Source organism: Lathyrus oleraceus, chromosome 3 (genome assembly GCF_024323335.1).
Source record: "Lathyrus oleraceus cultivar Zhongwan6 chromosome 3, CAAS_Psat_ZW6_1.0, whole genome shotgun sequence".
In the NCBI taxonomy this organism is placed as follows: Eukaryota; Viridiplantae; Streptophyta; class Magnoliopsida; order Fabales; family Fabaceae; genus Lathyrus; species Lathyrus oleraceus.
Window position 1 is genome coordinate 452,156,557 of NC_066581.1, and position 20,161 is coordinate 452,176,717.

General features: G+C 36.3%; 1 protein-coding gene across 1 annotated transcript in view; it reads left to right on the forward strand.

Annotated features, from left to right (window-relative positions):
- The first annotated feature begins 859 nt into the window (after positions 1-859).
- Positions 860-20,161, forward strand: part of LOC127128129 (protoporphyrinogen oxidase 2) — a 35,992-nt gene continuing 16,690 nt past the window's right edge. The window contains exons 1-10 of the mRNA XM_051057375.1: positions 860-1,023; positions 1,279-1,318; positions 1,826-1,961; positions 2,612-2,677; positions 2,934-2,984; positions 3,119-3,175; positions 6,134-6,210; positions 6,345-6,381; positions 9,955-10,020; positions 10,170-10,210. Of these exons, the coding sequence (XP_050913332.1) occupies positions 987-1,023; positions 1,279-1,318; positions 1,826-1,961; positions 2,612-2,677; positions 2,934-2,984; positions 3,119-3,175; positions 6,134-6,210; positions 6,345-6,381; positions 9,955-10,020; positions 10,170-10,210 (608 nt within the window). The 5' untranslated portion in view covers positions 860-986. The remainder of the gene's footprint in view (positions 1,024-1,278; positions 1,319-1,825; positions 1,962-2,611; positions 2,678-2,933; positions 2,985-3,118; positions 3,176-6,133; positions 6,211-6,344; positions 6,382-9,954; positions 10,021-10,169; positions 10,211-20,161) is intronic.

Genomic DNA, 20,161 nt, shown 5'->3' on the forward strand with positions numbered 1-20,161 from the left:
TTATAAGAAAATGGCGTGTCTATAACCAAATACCTTACCTTGATCTATTTGTCCTGTTCCCCCACTCCGAATGTGGTCTTCAGTATTATGTAACCCTTCACTTGTACCTGTTCCCCAAAAGCTTTTAGGTCATCAAGGTCGAGGCGAAGCCTCTCGAAGGCATCCCAATAAAGGATATATGAAAAGTTTCCTTGATCTACCAAGACTCTTTTGATTTCCTAGTTACCACATCCCACAGTGATGACTATGGGGTTGTTATTATGGGGATGAACATTTGTTACATCTTTTTCTGAAAAAGCAATCTCGACCTCTGATGCCTTGGTCTCACACTCATCCGGATTTGTGGGAAGGTCCTCTATAGTTAATATTAGGAAAACATATCTTTGTCGGCGAAATATGGTCTCTCTATGTCCAACAAATCCTTCTGCAATTGTATTGAGCTTATAACGTACAATGTTGTTGCTCCATTTCTTGGACGACTCTTTCCCCTTTATGGGTCCAGGACTTCCCTTATATCGTATAAGAGTGGCTAAGAGTGCAACACTTCTATATCCTTTGTAGGGGTAGCCGCATGTTGATACTGTTGAATGCTTAACTCATTCATGGCGGTGCTCATCTCATCTATGACGTTAATATCACTAGCTCAATGCTACCTCTAATATCATCCTATATGAAGGATTGTGCTCTCCTAACAAGGGCTAGGAGTTGAAACTATAAGTGTTGGATTGTGATAATAGAAGGTGTGACCACTTGAGTCTATCCCTTACCACCGATCAAAACATACATAAAATTAATTCATTAATTCAATCCCCTTTGGAAGAAATGCTAGTAATAAATAAGTAAAAATATATTAAAAAAAAAGGAAAAAGTAAATAATAAAATATACAAAAATGCTTCATTTCAACCGGGCAACCTTTCTAGCATTCCTCAAACGTCAAAACCCCTGCGCGTAAGCTAAACCACACTGGACGGAAGCTGAGTTGAAGATGAAGATGACCTCCTCTGTAAAAGACGATAAACATAGTAACTTCTCTTCTTTCTCTAAATTCATTCACATTTCCCCAATTTTTTTCATTATAATAGTAATCATAATCAATTTATTCAGAAGTAAACTGAAGAAAAAATGTGTTTAGGTTCATATTTAATTCAGTAGTGTGTCAATTCTTAAACTAGGGGTTTCACTTAGAAATGTGTGATACTTTCTTTTTCTCCACAAAATTCTTGCTTACACAGATGTTTATATCAAATATCCTGACTTGATACATTTTGAGTCTGCAGGATCTGTTAAAAGAGTTGCTGTTATTGGTGCTGGGGTAAGGTAACGTGCTTGCTTCACTTCTTCATATCTTTAATTAATCAATTTAGTTATTGTTAATTTAGTCGGATTGATGGTTTGTATTATGTTTTCTTTGGCTGGGTTTAGAATTCACATCATTGTTAAAGGCACTAAAAAAATTTTAGATTAAATTTTTTATATATAATCAAGATTATATAAAAATATCAGGCACTTAACTTGAAATTTTTGTTCTTCAGAAACTAATTAAATTATCTCTTTGATGTTCTTCATAAAAACTATTTTTATGCAAAATAATTTTTGAGAAAAGCTTACACACAAAGACAACTAAAACATCAAAAATGATTTAAAAAAAGAAAAAACAAACTGGCCGGAAATGTCATTTCAAGCTGTTTTATCATTGAAATAAGATGATTCTTTGTATGCTCTAATCTATATTATACTCCCAAGCATATTATAACAATTGATGTATTTGAGATTCTAAATATTCATAACATTGTCACTGTCTAAATTTGTTTTTCGGGTATAAAGTGGGCTTGCTGCGGCTTACAAATTGAAATCACATGGTCTGGATGTAACTGTATTTGAAGCTGAAGGAAGAGCTGGAGGGAGGCTAAGAACTGTTTCTCGAGATGGGTTGGTTTGGGACGAGGGAGCTAATACAATGGTAAGGTTACTAGTATATACGTACATAGTTATTTCAATTTACATTGCATGTAAGTAAATGTTGATGAGAGATTCAGTTCAGAGTGTAGATTTGTCAGCAATCCATAATTTTGGATCATATTATCGAATGGTCCGTACTCAATGAAATTTCAATTCCAAATCGGTGTTTTTTTCATCCATGATAGTCTTGTACTCTATTTTAACGAGCATCTTCACATTAGAGGAAGATTTCTAACAAGTCGAATTTAGTTTTTGGGAAAACTAAGAGTAACCTACCTGATATTTCTGCCATTTTTAAATTTAATACATAACATACCATCCTCTTGGCTTTTAGGTTAAAATAAATCAAAATTGTAGCTTCTGACATCCCATAGGTAGGCTAATAGTGAGTCATGCTATTCTGCAAGCTAATCAACCTTCTACTTTTGAAAGCACATGCTTCCCACATGACCTATGAGATGTGAATCTAACATTTTATTTTTATTTTTAAAATCTAACCCAAACATGAAGGGGTTTTGTATTGCAAAATGAAATTCATGTATAAAATTTGAAAATAAATTATGGGGTTTATTTATAATCTACCCTTTCTTGCATACATGCTTCCAACATACCAACATAAGTTCTTATTTTTCACGTTTTTGTACCCTGCAGACTGAAAATGAAACAGAGGTTAAAGGTTTGATTAGTGCTCTTGGACTTCAAGAAAAGCAACAATATGTAAGAATTATTTTACATCTGAACATAATGTCAGAGACCAAGTTTTTCCAAAAATATTTAAAGCAATTTCTTTTCATTTATTTCCCTGTGATGACTTCATTCTAGTCTTTTGGTTGCTAGAGCGTTAGCTCTTTAAATTGAATTATAGTATGGATTTTGTGGTTGAAATTGGATGTTTAGGAATACTGGTGATTGGCCTATCGGGGATTGCATATTTGTTCTGTTTATAAGATTGATATTTTGTTAATTGTTACAGCCACTGTCACAACATAAGCGCTATATTGTGAAAAATGGGACACCACTTCTGGTATGTCTTGCCAGTAACTTCTGTCATTCTAAAATGTGTTTGTATTTTTCAATTTTGAAATAATTGGACTTTGGAAATGGGTTTTCAGTTCTGACAGAAATTTGTCTCAATAATATGGTAACTTATTAAATCAGGTACCTGCAAATCCTGCTGCACTGTTGAAGAGCAACCTGCTTTCTGCACAGTCAAAGGTTTCTTTCTCACATCTCTAAGGATCTATCAGCTTTTCAAGCTTTTGTAATTTTCTCTTTTTATTGTCACGAAATGCTTTCAATTTGATTAGCGTGACTTAATCATGTTTTCATTCACAGACTTCTCAAACCCTCCCTTGCTAATTTGCAATTTGTTTTTCCCATTATAACTTTTTTTCAAAGGTAGATTCAGTATATACCTCATATGGCATGTGCCAATATATTCTCTTTCGTAATTGTCAGACGGAAAGGAGCAAGTATTTCATTAGAGTGAACTAGGGAAGAATTCCCCTTACTACAGTATAGATAACAGAACTTTGAGGCTTTGTACCTCCCATTGCTTAAAGCCCTAATGCTGACAATTCAATTAGCAACCCATCCTCTTCTTTCTTCAGTTATCTATTTACTTTGATATCCGAATAAAAATAGGGAGACCAGAACTGTATTTAAGCCAAATTTTTACAAACAAGTAATGTTATATTTTACTCAATAGAAAAACATGGCAAACACTCATTTAATCTATCTTTTTTATTGATCTAAGTAGAATATAAGAGATTTTAATTCTGTAGAACTTATATTTCAGCAATAACATTATATAAACATTAATGCCACTTTGCTAAACAATGGTAACTTATAATGGTCATATTGCTTTGTCTTTCTCAACTATTGCATTTTTAAGGAACCTGTTGCATGTTGTTGGGGGCTTTATATTCATGTGATTATATTATATTTGAGCCTTAATAGTAATAGTAAATTATTAACCCCAAAGTTGGGACCTAAGGCTAATGTCTTCCTTGCCTTGCCCCATATCTGGCCATGAGTGGAGGTAAAATGACGGTGACAAACAGAATGGAACAGTGACGATCCAAACAAAAAAATCTGTAAAGACGGCAGTAAAGAAGCAGGAAACTACAATGAAGGTGGAAGAGAAAACAAAAGAAATGGCAATGACTTGGGCTAAGGTTTATGCAGAAGCAAGACCCTCAAAGTATTAAGCTCACGATAGTTTGAAACTCAAATTCAGTGGTGGACTTCAAGACTAGGACTTGCTTATTACTTTTCCAAGAAACCAATGTATAACCATGAAATATGGGCCAACCAATGACGTTCCAGTAACTACACCCGAGCAACATAAAGAGATGTTCAGTAGGAAAAGGGATTTCTGCAAGAAAAATATGTTTGGGATCTGCAAAAATATTGAGATGGCCACTGCCAAAAGTATTTCTACTCTACACCTCTTCCAATGAATCTAAAATTGTCACTGTCCAGATATGATTATAGCTAAATGGAGGACTCTACTCTTTTTTGGTCCATCGCGCATGCCTTGCAATATATGACAGTCACATATTAGTGGCATGCCTCCTATCACTAGGACTTGTGTTAGAAAGAAGCATAGAAATCAAATTAGTGCTAGGACAGAAGTTATGCAATGTTAGTAGGCAGTTTGTTTTGTTATTATTAAATGTTGTGTATGCAGTAACTGCCATGCAACTGCTGTAGGAAGTAAGAATTATAAATATAGGCTGAAAAGGCAAAGGGAGGATGTTGGGTATTCTGTATGTTGGTTGGTTTGGGACAGTTCAAGCTCTCTAATTTCGAGAGGTTGGTTATTTCCAGCAGTTAGCATTTATATGTTTTCTAACAGTAGCATTTTCTATGTGTGTTGTAGCCATCCCTGTGGAAGTTATTTCCCAGAATTGTAGATTGTTTGTTGTCCATTCATAAACAATACCAATTTCTCTATTCTATTCCTATCAATTAAACAGTTACAGTAGGGAAGTTATTACCGACATTTGATGTTGATGTCCATTAAATAAACAGTTACAGTTCTCTAGTATATTCCCCGTAATAAAAAGCAATAGTACCATTTGAAGTTCTTTGGGTTCAATCTCTTCTACATGAGTTTTAGGTCCAGGTTTCTGCTCCTACCATTTGATGTGATAATCAAAGAACGATAGCTTTGTGTAAAATTCTAGTCTCCACTCTAGCTATCTAAACTTCACTTTTCTGCAATCCGACAACAAACGGAAGCTGCTTAGCAGTTCAAGGCATCACCCCACAGCTGGAGTTTTTGAAGCATGCTATGTATAATGTATGCGAATCAGATTAGCTTGTATTTTCAAGTTGTTAGCAGTTATGCAAGATGTTTTTTGTTTTGTTACAACTTGAAGATGTTACTCATCTGTTTTCACCCTTTACCATATTAATACCCAGTCTTTGCTTTCAAACTTAGAATGAAATAAGCCATAAAACTCAGATATATCATTTTTATGTTTTTTTTCTAAGTTCTCTCCCTCAAAATCTTACAATTAGAGATATGGACAGTGTAAAACTTCTAGAATTTTGACAATTCTCACCTCTTGAGCTAACTTTTGGGGTTGACTTGACTTGGGCTGTTTTCTCTCACACTCTAAATCTTACAATCAGGGAGATATGGACAATGTAGAACTTGTAGAGCTCGACAATCCTCATCTCTTGAGCTAACTTTTGGGGCTGACTTGACTTAGGCTTAACCCAAGTTCTTAAGACATGGGAGTTTTGAATGAGATTCACTCAAAGAAGTTGATGACAAACTTCAAATTTTTTTATTTATTATTATATTAACAACAATTGTTAATTGGGTTTGGATCCTCTAACTTTTACTTCCCTAACTTTCTCTACCTTTCTCTCTATCTCTCTCTTGATTTACTTTCTCTTGCATATTTTTCCCTCCAAAATCAACACCACTATATCCTTTATTTCATTAAAAAAAAATTGCATAAAGTTACTCTAACTTTCCCTCCCAAAAGTTAGAGAATCTTGGTCTATTGTTATTATGCTCTATTTCTTATGTTTTCCCTATAATTTTTTAATTCTGTTTGTGGTGTTGATTACCTCTTCTAAATATAGCTACTTAATGATATTCATTTATCCTGCTGATAAAAGATAGCTTGCACACTTACCTTTCTAAACTTGCAGATCCATGTCATTTTTGAACCATTTTTGTGGAAAAGAAATGGCTCCTCTACTGTGTGTGATGACGATTCCGAAGAAAGGTTCGATAAATCTCAATAATGACACCTAGTTCTACAAAACCTTTCTCTCTGTATAGTTTATATTTTACTAAGTTGTTGGTTGTTGTTGTAAGCAAAAGTAACATCTTTTGTATTCTTTCTGTTTTGTTTCTCAGTGTTAGCAGATTCTTCGAACGTCACTTTGGGAAAGAGGTATATGTCACATTCCCTAGAAGTCACTCATTTTCCATTTTTCTGTTTATGGCTAATCTATTCTATGCTTACAGTGCTGCATATGTTTTCCAGCATTTTATTTATTGAATGAGAGAGAGAAGAGACACATTATTGTGAAACCGTGTATTTCAACAACTTAGAGTGGAGTCTGTTTTATATAGGTTCGAGGGAATACAGACAAATTGAATATGGGAGATATTATTCCTATTTGCAAGATATGATGCAATATAATATATCTATACAATAGCTACAAACATCATGATATATTTTGAAGACAACCCCTCAAGCTGGAGTATATAAATCATATGCACAGAGCTTGTCGCAAAGATAATTGAATCAAGGACCTCGTAGTGATATGGTGAAGGCATTTGCTAGTTGTGATGAAATAACAATCTAACTCTATGTTTGACCGTCTCATGAAAAATAAAATTAGAGGCAATATGCAATGTAGCTTCATTATCACATATTGGCGTCATTTGCATGGTCTCACCAAAATGAAGCTCTGAGTAACAATTTTAACGAAATTGTTAAGAGTCCCACATCGGATAATATATGACCTGAACATGTGTTTATAAGTGGAGACAGTCCTCACTCTACCAACTGGTTTTGTAGGGTTGAGTTAGGTCCAACCACATTTTTTTAATAGAAATAAACAATACGATGGATGTAAATCGGCCGAATGGCAATATCAAACTGATGCACAACAATGTTGAATCAGGAACCAAACCCGAGCAGACTGTTTAAGACCAACTTTTGAAATTTATCAGGATGGCCCAATTGGCTCTTGTATGGTAAGAGGGAAATCTATGGTAGAACAAACACAGGATATGGTGGATAGTTGGTAAAGGCATTTAGACCCATATCTGACACCAATAGTCCTTCCCAAACTCTGGTCTGCAAAATAACAGTGGCTTTTGTAAAGGTAATCAAACAATCATTAGAACTAGTTAACTGACTTACTAAAAGTAAATTAAAGGGACACTTAGGGAAATATGGGAAGTATGAATCCCTTGAGATAGAGTTTGAGTGCCTTTAGCTGAAGTTACTATAAGGAAAAATAACCAGATATAGAAAGAAAAGAGAAAATATCCATACTACTAGAGATGTGGCCAGATGCACCTAAATCAAGAACCCGATGACCAAGGGAGAGAGATTGCGATTTGCAGACAAATGAATTGGATGTGTGTGTGTTGAAGTTAGTACTTGTGTGGTTAGAGTTTGTTTGAAGTCTCACATTGCTTAGATTTCCACACTGTTGATTGTATAAATATGTGAGGGCAACCTCACCCTTTGAAATAGCTTATATAGGCTTGAGATCCAGACATATTTAACATGGTATCATAGCCGAATTAAGGACTGCAATGTAGGCATGCTAGGCATGAGGGTGGGTGTTGAAGTTAGTATTTGTGTTGGAGTTTGTTTGAAGTCCCACATTATTTATGTTCCCAAACTATTGATTGATAAATATGTGAGGCCAACCTCACCCTTTGAGATAACTTTTGGGGTTGAGATCCAAACATATTTAATGGTGTGTGTGACCAACTATATCTATTGATCCGGAGGACAAACAATACACAAACCACTCGATAAAATTTTCATACTTCGAAAAATAGGCCTTCAGGGGACTGTACTACCGAAGAAAGCTATGATCGGTCCAAGGAACGGAAACAAACAGTGGTAAAATAGTATTAGAAAGAACATGTGCAAAAGCTGCAAAAAGTCAAAGGTGGTCTGTGTGGGCCAAAAGTTACAAGACTTGGACTGTCGAGGATGGTGTTTACCGTGTTTTGAAGTGCGACAAGAATAGTGGTTGCAAGGTCTGTCACACGTATGGCAGTTGCCAGGTGCATGGGAGCGTGTGAGTGAGCACATTGAAGCGGGCTTTTGTATTTTGGTTGATCGGGGGGGGGGGGGGTTGCGATTCTGATGGTGTGGTGCTCGGCTAGAAGGTCGCCGGAAACAATTGGTGCTGATGGTGGGAGAGCGAAATAAGTGATTGGTTTAGTGTGAAAATGATGGAATGAGGTCAGCACGACAAAGAAGGAAGGACAAACTGCAGTTGGAACCCAATTTCCAAAAATAAATCACCAAAATGCTCTAGAAGGACATATTTCCGGTTACCTCTACTAGCTCTAGATACTATGTTGAATGAGAGAAAATATATTAGGGATATCAATGGGGCGGGGATGCATCCCCGACCCTGTCCCTGCCCTGCCCCGCAACCTATTCCCCACCCTGTCCCTATCCCTGCCACGGGGAGAAATTGTCCCCCATCCCTGTTTTCGAAGAGATTCATAAACATAATAAAATTAAAAATAAATCTTTTATTTTTAATCAAACTGTTAGTTAAAAATTCAAAAACTAACAAAGAAATGTATAAACTAATCCTCTTCGAGAAATCTATTGTTTTAGCGGTACTTAATCCATGCCCATGATGGTCTTGGCCATCAAAATTTACAAACTTCAAAATTTTTAAAAATAATCATTTTGATCTCCTTCTTCTACTAACATGGTGTGGTGCTCGGCTAGAAGGTCGCCGGAAACAATTGGTGCTGATGGTGGGAGAGCGAAATAAGTGATTGGTTTAGTGTGAAAATGATGGAATGAGGTCAGCACGACAAAGAAGGAAGGACAAACTGCAGTTGGAACCCAATTTCCAAAAATAAATCACCAAAATGCTCTAGAAGGACATATTTCCGGTTACCTCTACTAGCTCTAGATACTATGTTGAATGAGAGAAAATATATTAGGGATATCAATGGGGCGGGGATGCATCCCCGACCCTGTCCCTGCCCTGCCCCGCAACCTATTCCCCACCCTGTCCCTATCCCTGCCACGGGGAGAAATTGTCCCCCATCCCTGTTTTCGAAGAGATTCATAAACATAATAAAATTAAAAATAAATCTTTTATTTTTAATCAAACTGTTAGTTAAAAATTCAAAAACTAACAAAGAAATGTATAAACTAATCCTCTTCGAGAAATCTATTGTTTTAGCGGTACTTAATCCATGCCCATGATGGTCTTGGCCATCAAAATTTACAAACTTCAAAATTTTTAAAAATAATCATTTTGATCTCCTTCTTCTACTAACATTACATATATGTTTTAATTTTTTTTATAAAAAGAGTATATGAAAAGACAGAAAACAACATATAAATTTAAAGTTATATATTTTTAAAGATATTATGATAATTTAGGTGGGATGGAGACTCCGTAGGATGGGGGATATGATCCCCTCCTCATGGGGTGAAATTCTCCCATCTTTGGGGCTCCGAACGGGATAATCCCTGCGGAGATCCCCCACTAGTGGGTGCAAATGGACATCCTGAAGAGGGCTATCCCCGTGAGGATCCCCCACTATGCATAATATTGTGAAATTGTATTACAGATACACAGTGGAGTCGATTTTATATAGGCAATAAGTAAGGAGATATTATTCTATTTATAAAATATGATATTATATGCCTATACAGTAAACAAAATTCATGATATACGACAGTATTATTTCGTCTAGTATTTATTTCTTCTTTCTTCTAACAAACTATTTGTAGGTTGTGGACTATCTCATTGATCCTTTTGTCGGAGGTACAAGTGCAGCAGATCCTGAATCTCTTTCTGTGAGTTGCTTCTCAATGTTTTAAATATGTCTACGATATTTCATATTAAAATATATATTATGTAACAATTTTCAATATGAATTTTTGTGATATCAATATTGGATAACCATATAAAATGTTAATTTCCTTCTTTCATATATTTCAAACAGATGCGTCATTCTTTCCCTGAGCTATGGAATTTGGAGAAAAGGTATTGCTTGCAACTTTCATATAGTACTTTAAATTAAATTAGCCGACGTTATTCAAATTTTTAGTCTTGGTTTGTTCAGTGGATATATATAATTCTTGAAATACAAGAGATTAAATGATATTTGAATAAATCGTGTGTTTTAAAAAGTACTACGGAGATATTATTATATATAAAGAGATTATAACTAATTACGTGATAGAGTCGATGTGAGACTATTCTCTTAATAAATATTCTTAACACTATATTTACAAATATCAACACCCCCTCAAACTTGAGCATATAAGTCAAATGCACCAAACTTATCATATATATAATTTATTCTACGGCTTCGTAGGAATTTTGTAAACACGTCTGTCAATTGATCATTAGAGTTGATAAAGCTTGTAACGACGTCACCTGACTTGATCTTCTCCCTGACAAAGTGACAGTCTATCTCAATATGTTTGATCCTCTCATGAAATACTGGATTTGAAACAATGTGCAATGCAGCTTGATTATCACAAATAAGTGTCATTGGTCTTGCTTCTCCAATTTGAAGTTTCTTGAGCAACTATTTTAACCAAATAAGTTCACATGTTGCCATTGCCATGACCCTATACTCTGCCTCGACGCTTGATCTTGCAACTACGTTTTGTTTCTTACTTTTCCAGGATATAAGATTTCCTCTAACAAGTACACAATACCCAGAGGTGAATCGTCTATCAATGGGTGACCCTGTCCAATCAGCATCAGAGTATCCAACTATCTGAGTATGTTCTTTATCTTCATACACTAGACCTTTTCCTAGAGCACATTTGATGTATCTCAGAATCCGGATAACAACATTCATGTGTTCCTGACAAGGGGAATTTAGGAACTGATTTACCACACTGACTGCAAAAGAAATGTTCGAACGAGTGACTGTGAGATAATTCAACTTTCCAACCAATCTCCTATGACTTCCCAATTCAGATAGAGACTCCCTTGATTAGGTAGTAGTTTGACACTTAGATCCATAAGAGTATTAGCTGATTTAGCATTCAACAAACACATTTCTTAAAAAATATCCATAACATATTTCCGCTAAGAAATCACCAAATCATCTTTAGATTGGATTACCTCAATACCCAAGAAATAACGGAGTTTACCAAGATCTTTTATCTGAACTTGATTCGAGAAATGTTGTTTTAACTGGAGTATTCCCTGCTGATCACAACTAGTTATGACAATATCATCTACATACACAATAAGATAAATACACCATTGGGCTGAGTGACGATAAAAAATAGAATGGTCAACTTCACATACCGACCATACCAAACTGTTGTACTACAGTGCTGAATCTGCCGAACTAAACTCTCGAAGATTGACCTGTGTAGCCTACACACCATATTCGATGACTTCCCCTGAGCAACAAATCCAAGTGGTTGCTCCATATATATTGCCTCTTCAAGATCACCATGTAAAAAACATTTTTGATGTCAAGTTGATGAAGAGGCCAATGTCGAATGACTGCAATGGCTAGAAGAAGTCTAACAGATGTCATCTTGGTTACTGGCGAGAAGGTATCACTATAATCCAATCCAAAAATCTGAGTGTATCCTTTGCCTATCAAGAGAGCTTTAAATCGATCAATCTTAGCATCTGGACCAACCTTCACTGTATAAAGCCAACAACAACCTACTAAAGATTTTCCAGGGGATAGAGGGACCTGTTCTCATGTACCACAACTTTGAAGAGCACACATTTAATCAATCATTGCTTACCTTCACTCAGGGTGAGATAATGCTTCATCTGAAGTTTTAGGAATAGAAACAGAAGACAAAGAAGACAAACAAGTATACTGCAAAGGGGAAAGACGATGATAACATAAATTACTACAATGTGGAGAATGATTTTGTGTTTGACGTATACCTTTTCGAAGGGCAATCGGAAGATCAGATTCAGGTTGCAGGATCGGATCTGGTGATGGCGAGAGCGTCGGAGGAGAGTCTGCAATGACCTCAGAGACAGGTGCGACCTCAGGGTAAGGTACGATCTCAGACAAGGTAGTCAAACTCGAGATCCTATGCAAGATCGGGTTGGGTAATTAGATCGTGAATCGGGGGATCGTAACACGGATCGTAAGATCCTACCAAATTTAAAAATTCACATATATTTTGCATATAGATTAATAATATGCATATGACACTACATAATATAAAAATAAAATTCAAATAACACTAAAATTACTTTTAAAAACTGAAATTTCATAGGATAATATTCATTAAAACTAATTCAAGACAATTCCAAAACACCACAACATTCAAAACAGTAGTAAATAATAATTGAAAACTTATAAGAAAATGGGAGAAAGGTTCCAACAGGGGGAGCAGTGAAAGCACCAACAACTAAAGTTCCAACAGCAGAATTTGAAGTCATGAGAGAAAGGTTGAAATTTTTTTTAATAAAGAATGAAAGGTTATTTTAACCGTGAAAGAGAAGATAGAGAATGAAATATTGAGTGAGACAACGATTTTATTTAACGGGAGAGAGGTGAAATAGTTTAACTGAATAAATTGGAATGAATAAATATATTTTGGGAAGTTACCCTAATCATAATATATTTTGGGAAGTTGAATAAATTCATAATTATTTGGTGGCTGAGTATTAATTACTCTTAATTATTATCATTTATCCTAGTTATTAGGCTGAAAAGAATCGTTTCAGATTGCAAAACTAATTTAAACAAAAATGGAATTTTTCAACAAAAATGGCGATTCTACCGTTTTCACGTGATATCACGGCGATTCTGGCCGTGCCTACCAAAAAACGATTCTGATCATCCTCTGGCACGGTGGATAGTTGCAAGATCGTAAAATCGTACGATCCTACGAGTAGGATCGCGATTTTGACTACCATGATCTCAGGGACAGGTACGACAGACGTTGGTTGATGACGCTGATATGTTTGAAGTGGTCGAGAAGTGGGGGGGTCAGGAGTCATAGACTGATGGGGGATAATGGTAGACAGGACATTATTAACTGTCGAAAAAGGTGTGGAAGTACTTTCCTAAAGAGGTTCCGAAGTTACGTGGCTGGACTCGAAATATAGAACAGACTCGAAATAGGTAATATTGGCCGATACGAGGTATCGTTGTAAAGTATGTGAATAACAACGAGAACCTTTTTGGGATCGATGATAACCAAAAAAGACACACTTTAGTGATCGAGCTGATAGTTTATCAAGAGCAGGAGAGAGAGTGTGTACAAAACATGTGAATCCAAAGACAGAAGGAGGAATTGGGTGAAGCGGGGAATGAGGAGAAAAGATTGAATGAGGGATTTTATTGTTAAGGACTGATGAGGGCATGTGATTTACTCCCTCAATTCTCTTTTATAAGCAAATTTTGACTTTTAGGTTCATTTAATAAATGATGTATTTATACTATATATAGACTAGATACATCAATTATTCAATGAACCTAAAATTTCAAAGTTGTTTATAAAAGAGAACGGAGGGAGTATAAGGTAACATGCCATTAGCACAACATCCCTCCAAAATCGAAGTGGAACATTACCTTGGAGAAGTAGGGTCCGAGTGGTTTCTACGAGATGCCGATTTTTACGTTCGGCTACCCCGTTTTGTTGAGGTGTGTGAGGGTAAGATGTTTGATGGAGAATACCATTGTGTGACATAAAATTTTAAAATTGTTGGGATAAATATTCACGGACATTGTCACTTCTTAATGTTCGGATAGACACACCGAATTGAGTTTTTATTTTTCGCTAAAATTGTTCAAAAATAGAAAATAATTAAGATCTATTCTTCATTAAAAATAACCACGTGCAACGTGAAAAATCATCAATAAAGGTGATAAAATACCTAGACTCAAGAGTAGAGACAGTACGCGAGGGACCCCAAACATCGGTGTGGACTAAAGCAAAAAAGGATGACGTTCGTTTATTGACTCGATTGGGAAATTGACTACGAGTGAGTTTCCCTAACTAATACGACTCAAAAGGTAAATTAAATACCTTCGGTAAATTCGACATCAACTTATGTAGTTTGGAAAGACTAGGATGACCTAACTGAGTTTGGATAGTGAATGGAGAATCTTTGGCTGAGCATGTCTGAGATGACACTAAGAGGTAATAAAGGCCTTGAGACTCACATCCGACGTCAATCGTCCGTCCCGAACTCCGATCCTGCAGGGTAACATTATTGTGAGTGAAGGTGACACTACAGTCAAGAAAACGAGTTAAACGACTGACTGAAAGTAAATTAAATGGACAATTAGGTACATAAAGGACAAAAGTAATAAAGACAGAAGGTAAAATTTGAATAATACCAATCCCTTCGGATCGGGTTTGAGAACCATTGGCAGAAATTATAGTAGGTAAGAAATCAGAGGTAGAGGGAAAAGGATTTTTTTTTTATTACCGGTAAACATGTTCAGACGCACCAGAATCAAGAATCCAAGGTCCAAGAGAAGATGATTGAGAGAGGCAAACAGATGAATTACCAGTGTGTGTTACCGAATCAATAGAATCTGAGTTCTGATAATCCAGATACCTCCTGAGGAAATCATTGTAGTTTGGCGTAAAGTTCGGAGGAGTAGCCATGAGTATTTGAAGAGAGAAAATATTACGCGGACCGGGCGAAAAGACTCGGCTTGAACTGGATCACAATTTCCGCAAGTTGAAAATAAAATCTGAGACCAGATCTGAAACAGTTGCAAGGTGGCGAGTGGGGTAGTGGAAAAATTGCTTGGATCGACCGCAGGACGTGCTGTCACGTGCGGTTTAAGTGGCGGCGCGTATGGCCGTGTGTGATTCAGCCGGTGAAAAAGTGGGAAACGGCCGGATCGGAGGAGGTCGTCGGGAACAGTAGCGACGACGGCAGCAGTGCGGTGGTGACTGGAGAATTTTGAAAATTGATGTCGGGATGAGTCGCGACAATGTATGGAAGGCAAATTGGAGTTATGACATAGTTTTTCAAAAATTTCTCACCGGAAGACAATGGGTCAACCGGGTAAAGTACGGTGAAGGGTAGCAAAAGGTCTCAATGTACAAGGACAGAGAAAATAATATTGGATGTGTTTAGATTGATTTTAGTTTTTGATTGAAATTATTGATCGATAAGACGTGACGCTAGCCAACCAATTTAGTTTGCAAAAATGTTAAGATTAGTTTGATTTATAAAAGTAGTTCGATAATGCATGAGTATGTAGACGAAAATGTTTTTACTTTTATTTGAAGGAATCTCAATCATATATTTATTGTAAACTATTGAATTAGGAGAGACTAAGAGACATTTAGGTTAAACCGTGTGTCTAAATAGCACTACAGAAGATGTATTATATAGGAAAAGAGTACAACTCATACTATTAATTACATAGTTATCCTATTTTATTCTAGAATACACTAAAGAATATTCTAGAGAATGTTCTCTTTCTATATATACATATATGCATATTATTGAATTAAAAGAGACTAAAAGACATTTAAGTTAAACCGTGTTTGAATAGTACTACAAAAGATGTATTATGTAGAAAAAAAAGTACAACTCATACTATTAATTACATAATTATCCTATTATATTCTAGAATGCACTATTCTATTCTAGAATACACTAAGGAATATTTTAGAGAATATTTTCTTTCTATTTATTCATATATACATATCAACACTCCCCCTCAAGCTTGAGCAAATAAGTCAAATGCATCAAGCTTGTTACATATATAATTGATTCTGCGACTTCGTAGGAATTTTGTAAACACGTATGCCAATTGATCATTAGAGTTGACAAAGCTTGTAACAATGTCGTCTGACTCGATCTTCTCTCTGACAAAGTGACAATCTATCTCAATATGTTTGGTCCTCTCATGGAAGATTGGATTTGAAGCAAAGAGCAATGCAACTTAATTATCACAAATAAGTGTAATTGGTCTTGCTTCTTCAATTTGAAGTTCCTTGAGCAATTACTTTAACCAAATAAGTTCACATGTTGGCATTGTCATAACCCTATACTCTGCCTCGACGCTTGATCTTGCAATTACATTTTGTTTCTTACTTTTCCAGAATATAAGGTTTCGTCCAACAAGTACACAATACCCAAAATTGGATCGTTTAGTCTATCAATGGGTGACCCTGTCCAATCAGCATCGGAGTATGTCGTTTATCTTCATACACAAGACCTTTTTTTGGAGCATATTTGATGTATCTCAGAATCCGGATAACAACATCCATGTGTTCCTGACAAGGGAAATTTAAGGATTGGCTTACCACATTGACTGCAAAAGAAATGTCCGGACGAGTGATTGAGATAATTCAACTTTCTAACTAATTTCCTATACTTTCCAGAGTCAGATAGAGGCTCCCCCTGATTGGGTAGTAGTTTGACACTTGGATCCGTAGGAGTATAAAATGGTTTAACATTTAGTAAACCCGTTTCTTCCAAAATATTCATAAGCATATTTCTACTAAGAAATCACCAAACCATCTTTAGATTGGGCTACCTCAATAGCCAAGAAATAGCTGAATTTACCAAGATCTTTTGTCTGAAATTGTTTCGAGAGATGTTGTTTCAACTGGAGTATTCCCTGCTGATCACTAACAGTTATGACAATGTCATCTACATACACAATAAGATAAATACACCCAAGGTAGTCAAACTCGAGATCCTACGCAAGATCGGGTTGGGATAATTAGATCATGAATCGGGGGATCGTAACACGGATCGTAAGATCCTACCAAATTTAAAAATTCACATATATTTTGCATATGGATTAATAATATGCATATGACACTACATAATATAAAAATAAAATTCAAATAACACTAAAATTACTTTTAAAAACTGAAATTTCATAGGATAATATTCATTAAAACTAATTCAAGACAATTCCAAAACACCACAACATTCAAAACAGTAGAACTTGGTAGTGTTTTCTGGCGTGGTGGTGGTGCAATTGCAGGGGGAGCAGTGAAAGCACCAACAACTAAAGTTCCAACAGCAGAACTTGAAGCCATGGAGAAATGTTGGATTTTTTTTAATAGACGTGAAAGAGAAGATAGATAGAGTGAGACAACAGATTTATTTAAATGGAGAGAGGTGAAATAGTTTAATGTGAATAAATTGGAATGAATAAATATATTTTGGGAAGTTACCCTAATCATACTATATTTTGGGAAGTGGAATAAATTCATAATTATTTGGTGGCTGAATATTAATTACTCTTAAACCCTAGTTATTAGGCTGAAAATGAAATGAATCGTTTCAGATTTAAAAAATAATTTTTTAAAGGGGGCTTTAAACAAAAACGGATTTTTTCAACCGAAACGGCGATTCTACCGTTTTCACGTGTTATCACGGCGATTCTGCCCGTGCCTACCAAAAAACGATTCTGATCATCCTCTGGCACGGTGGATAGTTGTAAGATCGTAAAATCGTACGATCCTACGAGTAGGATCGCGATTTTGACTACCATGAATACACCCATAGACTGAATGACGATAAAAAGCAGAATGACCAGCTTCACTACGGACCATACTAAATTGTTGTACTACAGTGCTGAATCTGTCAAACCAAGCTCTCAGAGATTGCTTAAGACCATAAAGAGACCTGTGTAGCCTACAAACCATATTCGATGACTCCCCCCTGAGCAACAAACCCAGGAGGTTGCTCCATATATACTTCCTCTTCAAGATCACCATGTAAAAAAACATTTTTGATGTCAAGTTGATGAAGAGGTCAATGTCGAATGACTGCAGTGGCTAGAAGAAGTCTAACAGATGCCATTTTGACTACAGGTGAAAAGATATCACTATAATCCAACCCAAAAGTCAGAGTGAATCTTTTGGCTACTAATCGAGCTTTAAATTGATCAATCTTATCAAACGGACCAACCTTCACTGTATAAAGTAAACGACAACCTACTAAAGATTTTTCATGGGCTAGAGGAACCAGTTCCGAGGTACCACTGCTTTAAAGAGCACACATTTCGTCAATCATTGCTTGCCTTCACTCAGGGTGAGATAATGCTTCACCTGGAGTTTTAGAAATAGAAATAGAAGACAAAGAAGAAAAGCAAGTATACTGCAAAGGGGAAAGACGATGATAACATAAATCAATATAATATGGAGAATGATTTTGTGTTTGACGTATACCTTTTCAAAGGGCAATCGGAAGATCAGACTCATGTTGTAGGATTGGATCCGGTGATGACGAGAGCGTCGAAGGAGAATCTGCATTGACCTCAGAGACAAGTATGACTTCAGGGACAGGTACAACAAACGTTGGGTGACGACGCTGATATGTTTGAAGTGAGTGAGAAGTGGGGAGGTCAACCGTAGGGGTATATAGTGGGTCAGGTTCCCTAAAAGGATGGGGGATATTGATAAATGGGACTTCCGGAAGAGGTGTGAGAATACTTTCTTGAAGAGGTTTCAGAGATACTTGGCTTAACTCGTAATATGAAACAAACTCGAAGAAGGTAACATCGGCTGATACGAGGTATCGATGTAGAGCATGAGAATAGTAACAATAACCCTTTTGGGAACGATGATAACTAAGAAAGACACACTTTAGTGATCAAGCTACTAGTTTATCAAGACCAGGGGAGAGATTGTGTACAAAACACGTAGATCCGAATATTTGAGGAGGAATTGGGTGGAGAGGAGAGTTTGGAAACAAGATTGAATGAGTGATTTTATTATTAAGGACAAATGAGGGCATGCGATTTAATGAGGTAACATGCCGTGAGCACCGCATCCCCCTAAAACCAGAGATGAAGATTACCATGGAAAAGTAGGGTCCGAGTGGTTTCTACAAGATGTCGATTTTTGCGTTCGACTACCCTGTTTTGTTGGGGTGTATGAGGGCAAGATGTTTGGTGCAGAATACCATTGGATGACATAAAAGTTTGAAATTGTTGGGATAAATATTCACATGCATTGTCACTTCTTAAGGTACGAATGGACAAACCAAATTGGGTTCTTATTTCTCGATAAATTGTTCAAAAATAGAAAACAATTTAGACCCGTTCTTCATTAAAAATAGCCATGTGCAACGTGAAAAATCATCAATAACAGTTACAAAATATCTAGACTCAAAAGTAGACACGGTACGCGAGGGATCCCAAACATCGAAGTGAACTAAAGCAAAAAGGGACGCAACCCGTTTATTGTCTCGATCTGGAAAGTGACTACGAGTATGTTTCCTTAATTGACAAGACTCACAATGTAAATTGGATAATTTAGATAGACTAGGCACCAACTTTTGTAGCTTGGGAAGACATGGATGACCTAACTGCGCATGTATAATGATGAGTGGAGAATCTGTGGTGGAACACGTGGTAAATGACGTAGAGAAGTAGTAGAGGCCTTGAGACTCACATCCGACGCCAATCATCTGTCCCGAACTCCGATCCTGTAGAGTAACATTACTATTAGTAAAGGTGATGAAAAATTAAGGGAACGAGTTAAACGACTGACTGACACTAAATTAAATGGGTAATTAGGTACATATAAGACAGAAGTAACATAGAGAGATGGTAGAGTTTAAACAGTACAAATTCCTTGAGATCGGGTTTGAGAACCATTTACGGCAATTATACTCGGTAAGAAACCAAATGTAGAGATGGAAGAGAAAAGACATTTATTATCGGTAACATGATCGGACGCACCGGAATCGAGGACCCAATGACCAAGAGGAGATGATTAAGAGAAGCAAACAAATGAATTACCAGTGTGTGCAACCGAAGCCGTGGAACTAGAGGTCTGATTAATCTGACACCACTTGAGAAACTCTTCGTAGCTTGGCGTAGGATTCTGAATAGAAGGTGAAGTTTGCATAGTTTGAGTTATCAATTTGAGCTGCATTTACCTGGCGTGGATGTCTGTCATGTAACTTCCAGCAATGGTCGATAGTATGTCCAAGTCGGTTACAATGGTCACACTAGGGACGATGTTTGGAGTTGGATGATCCTCC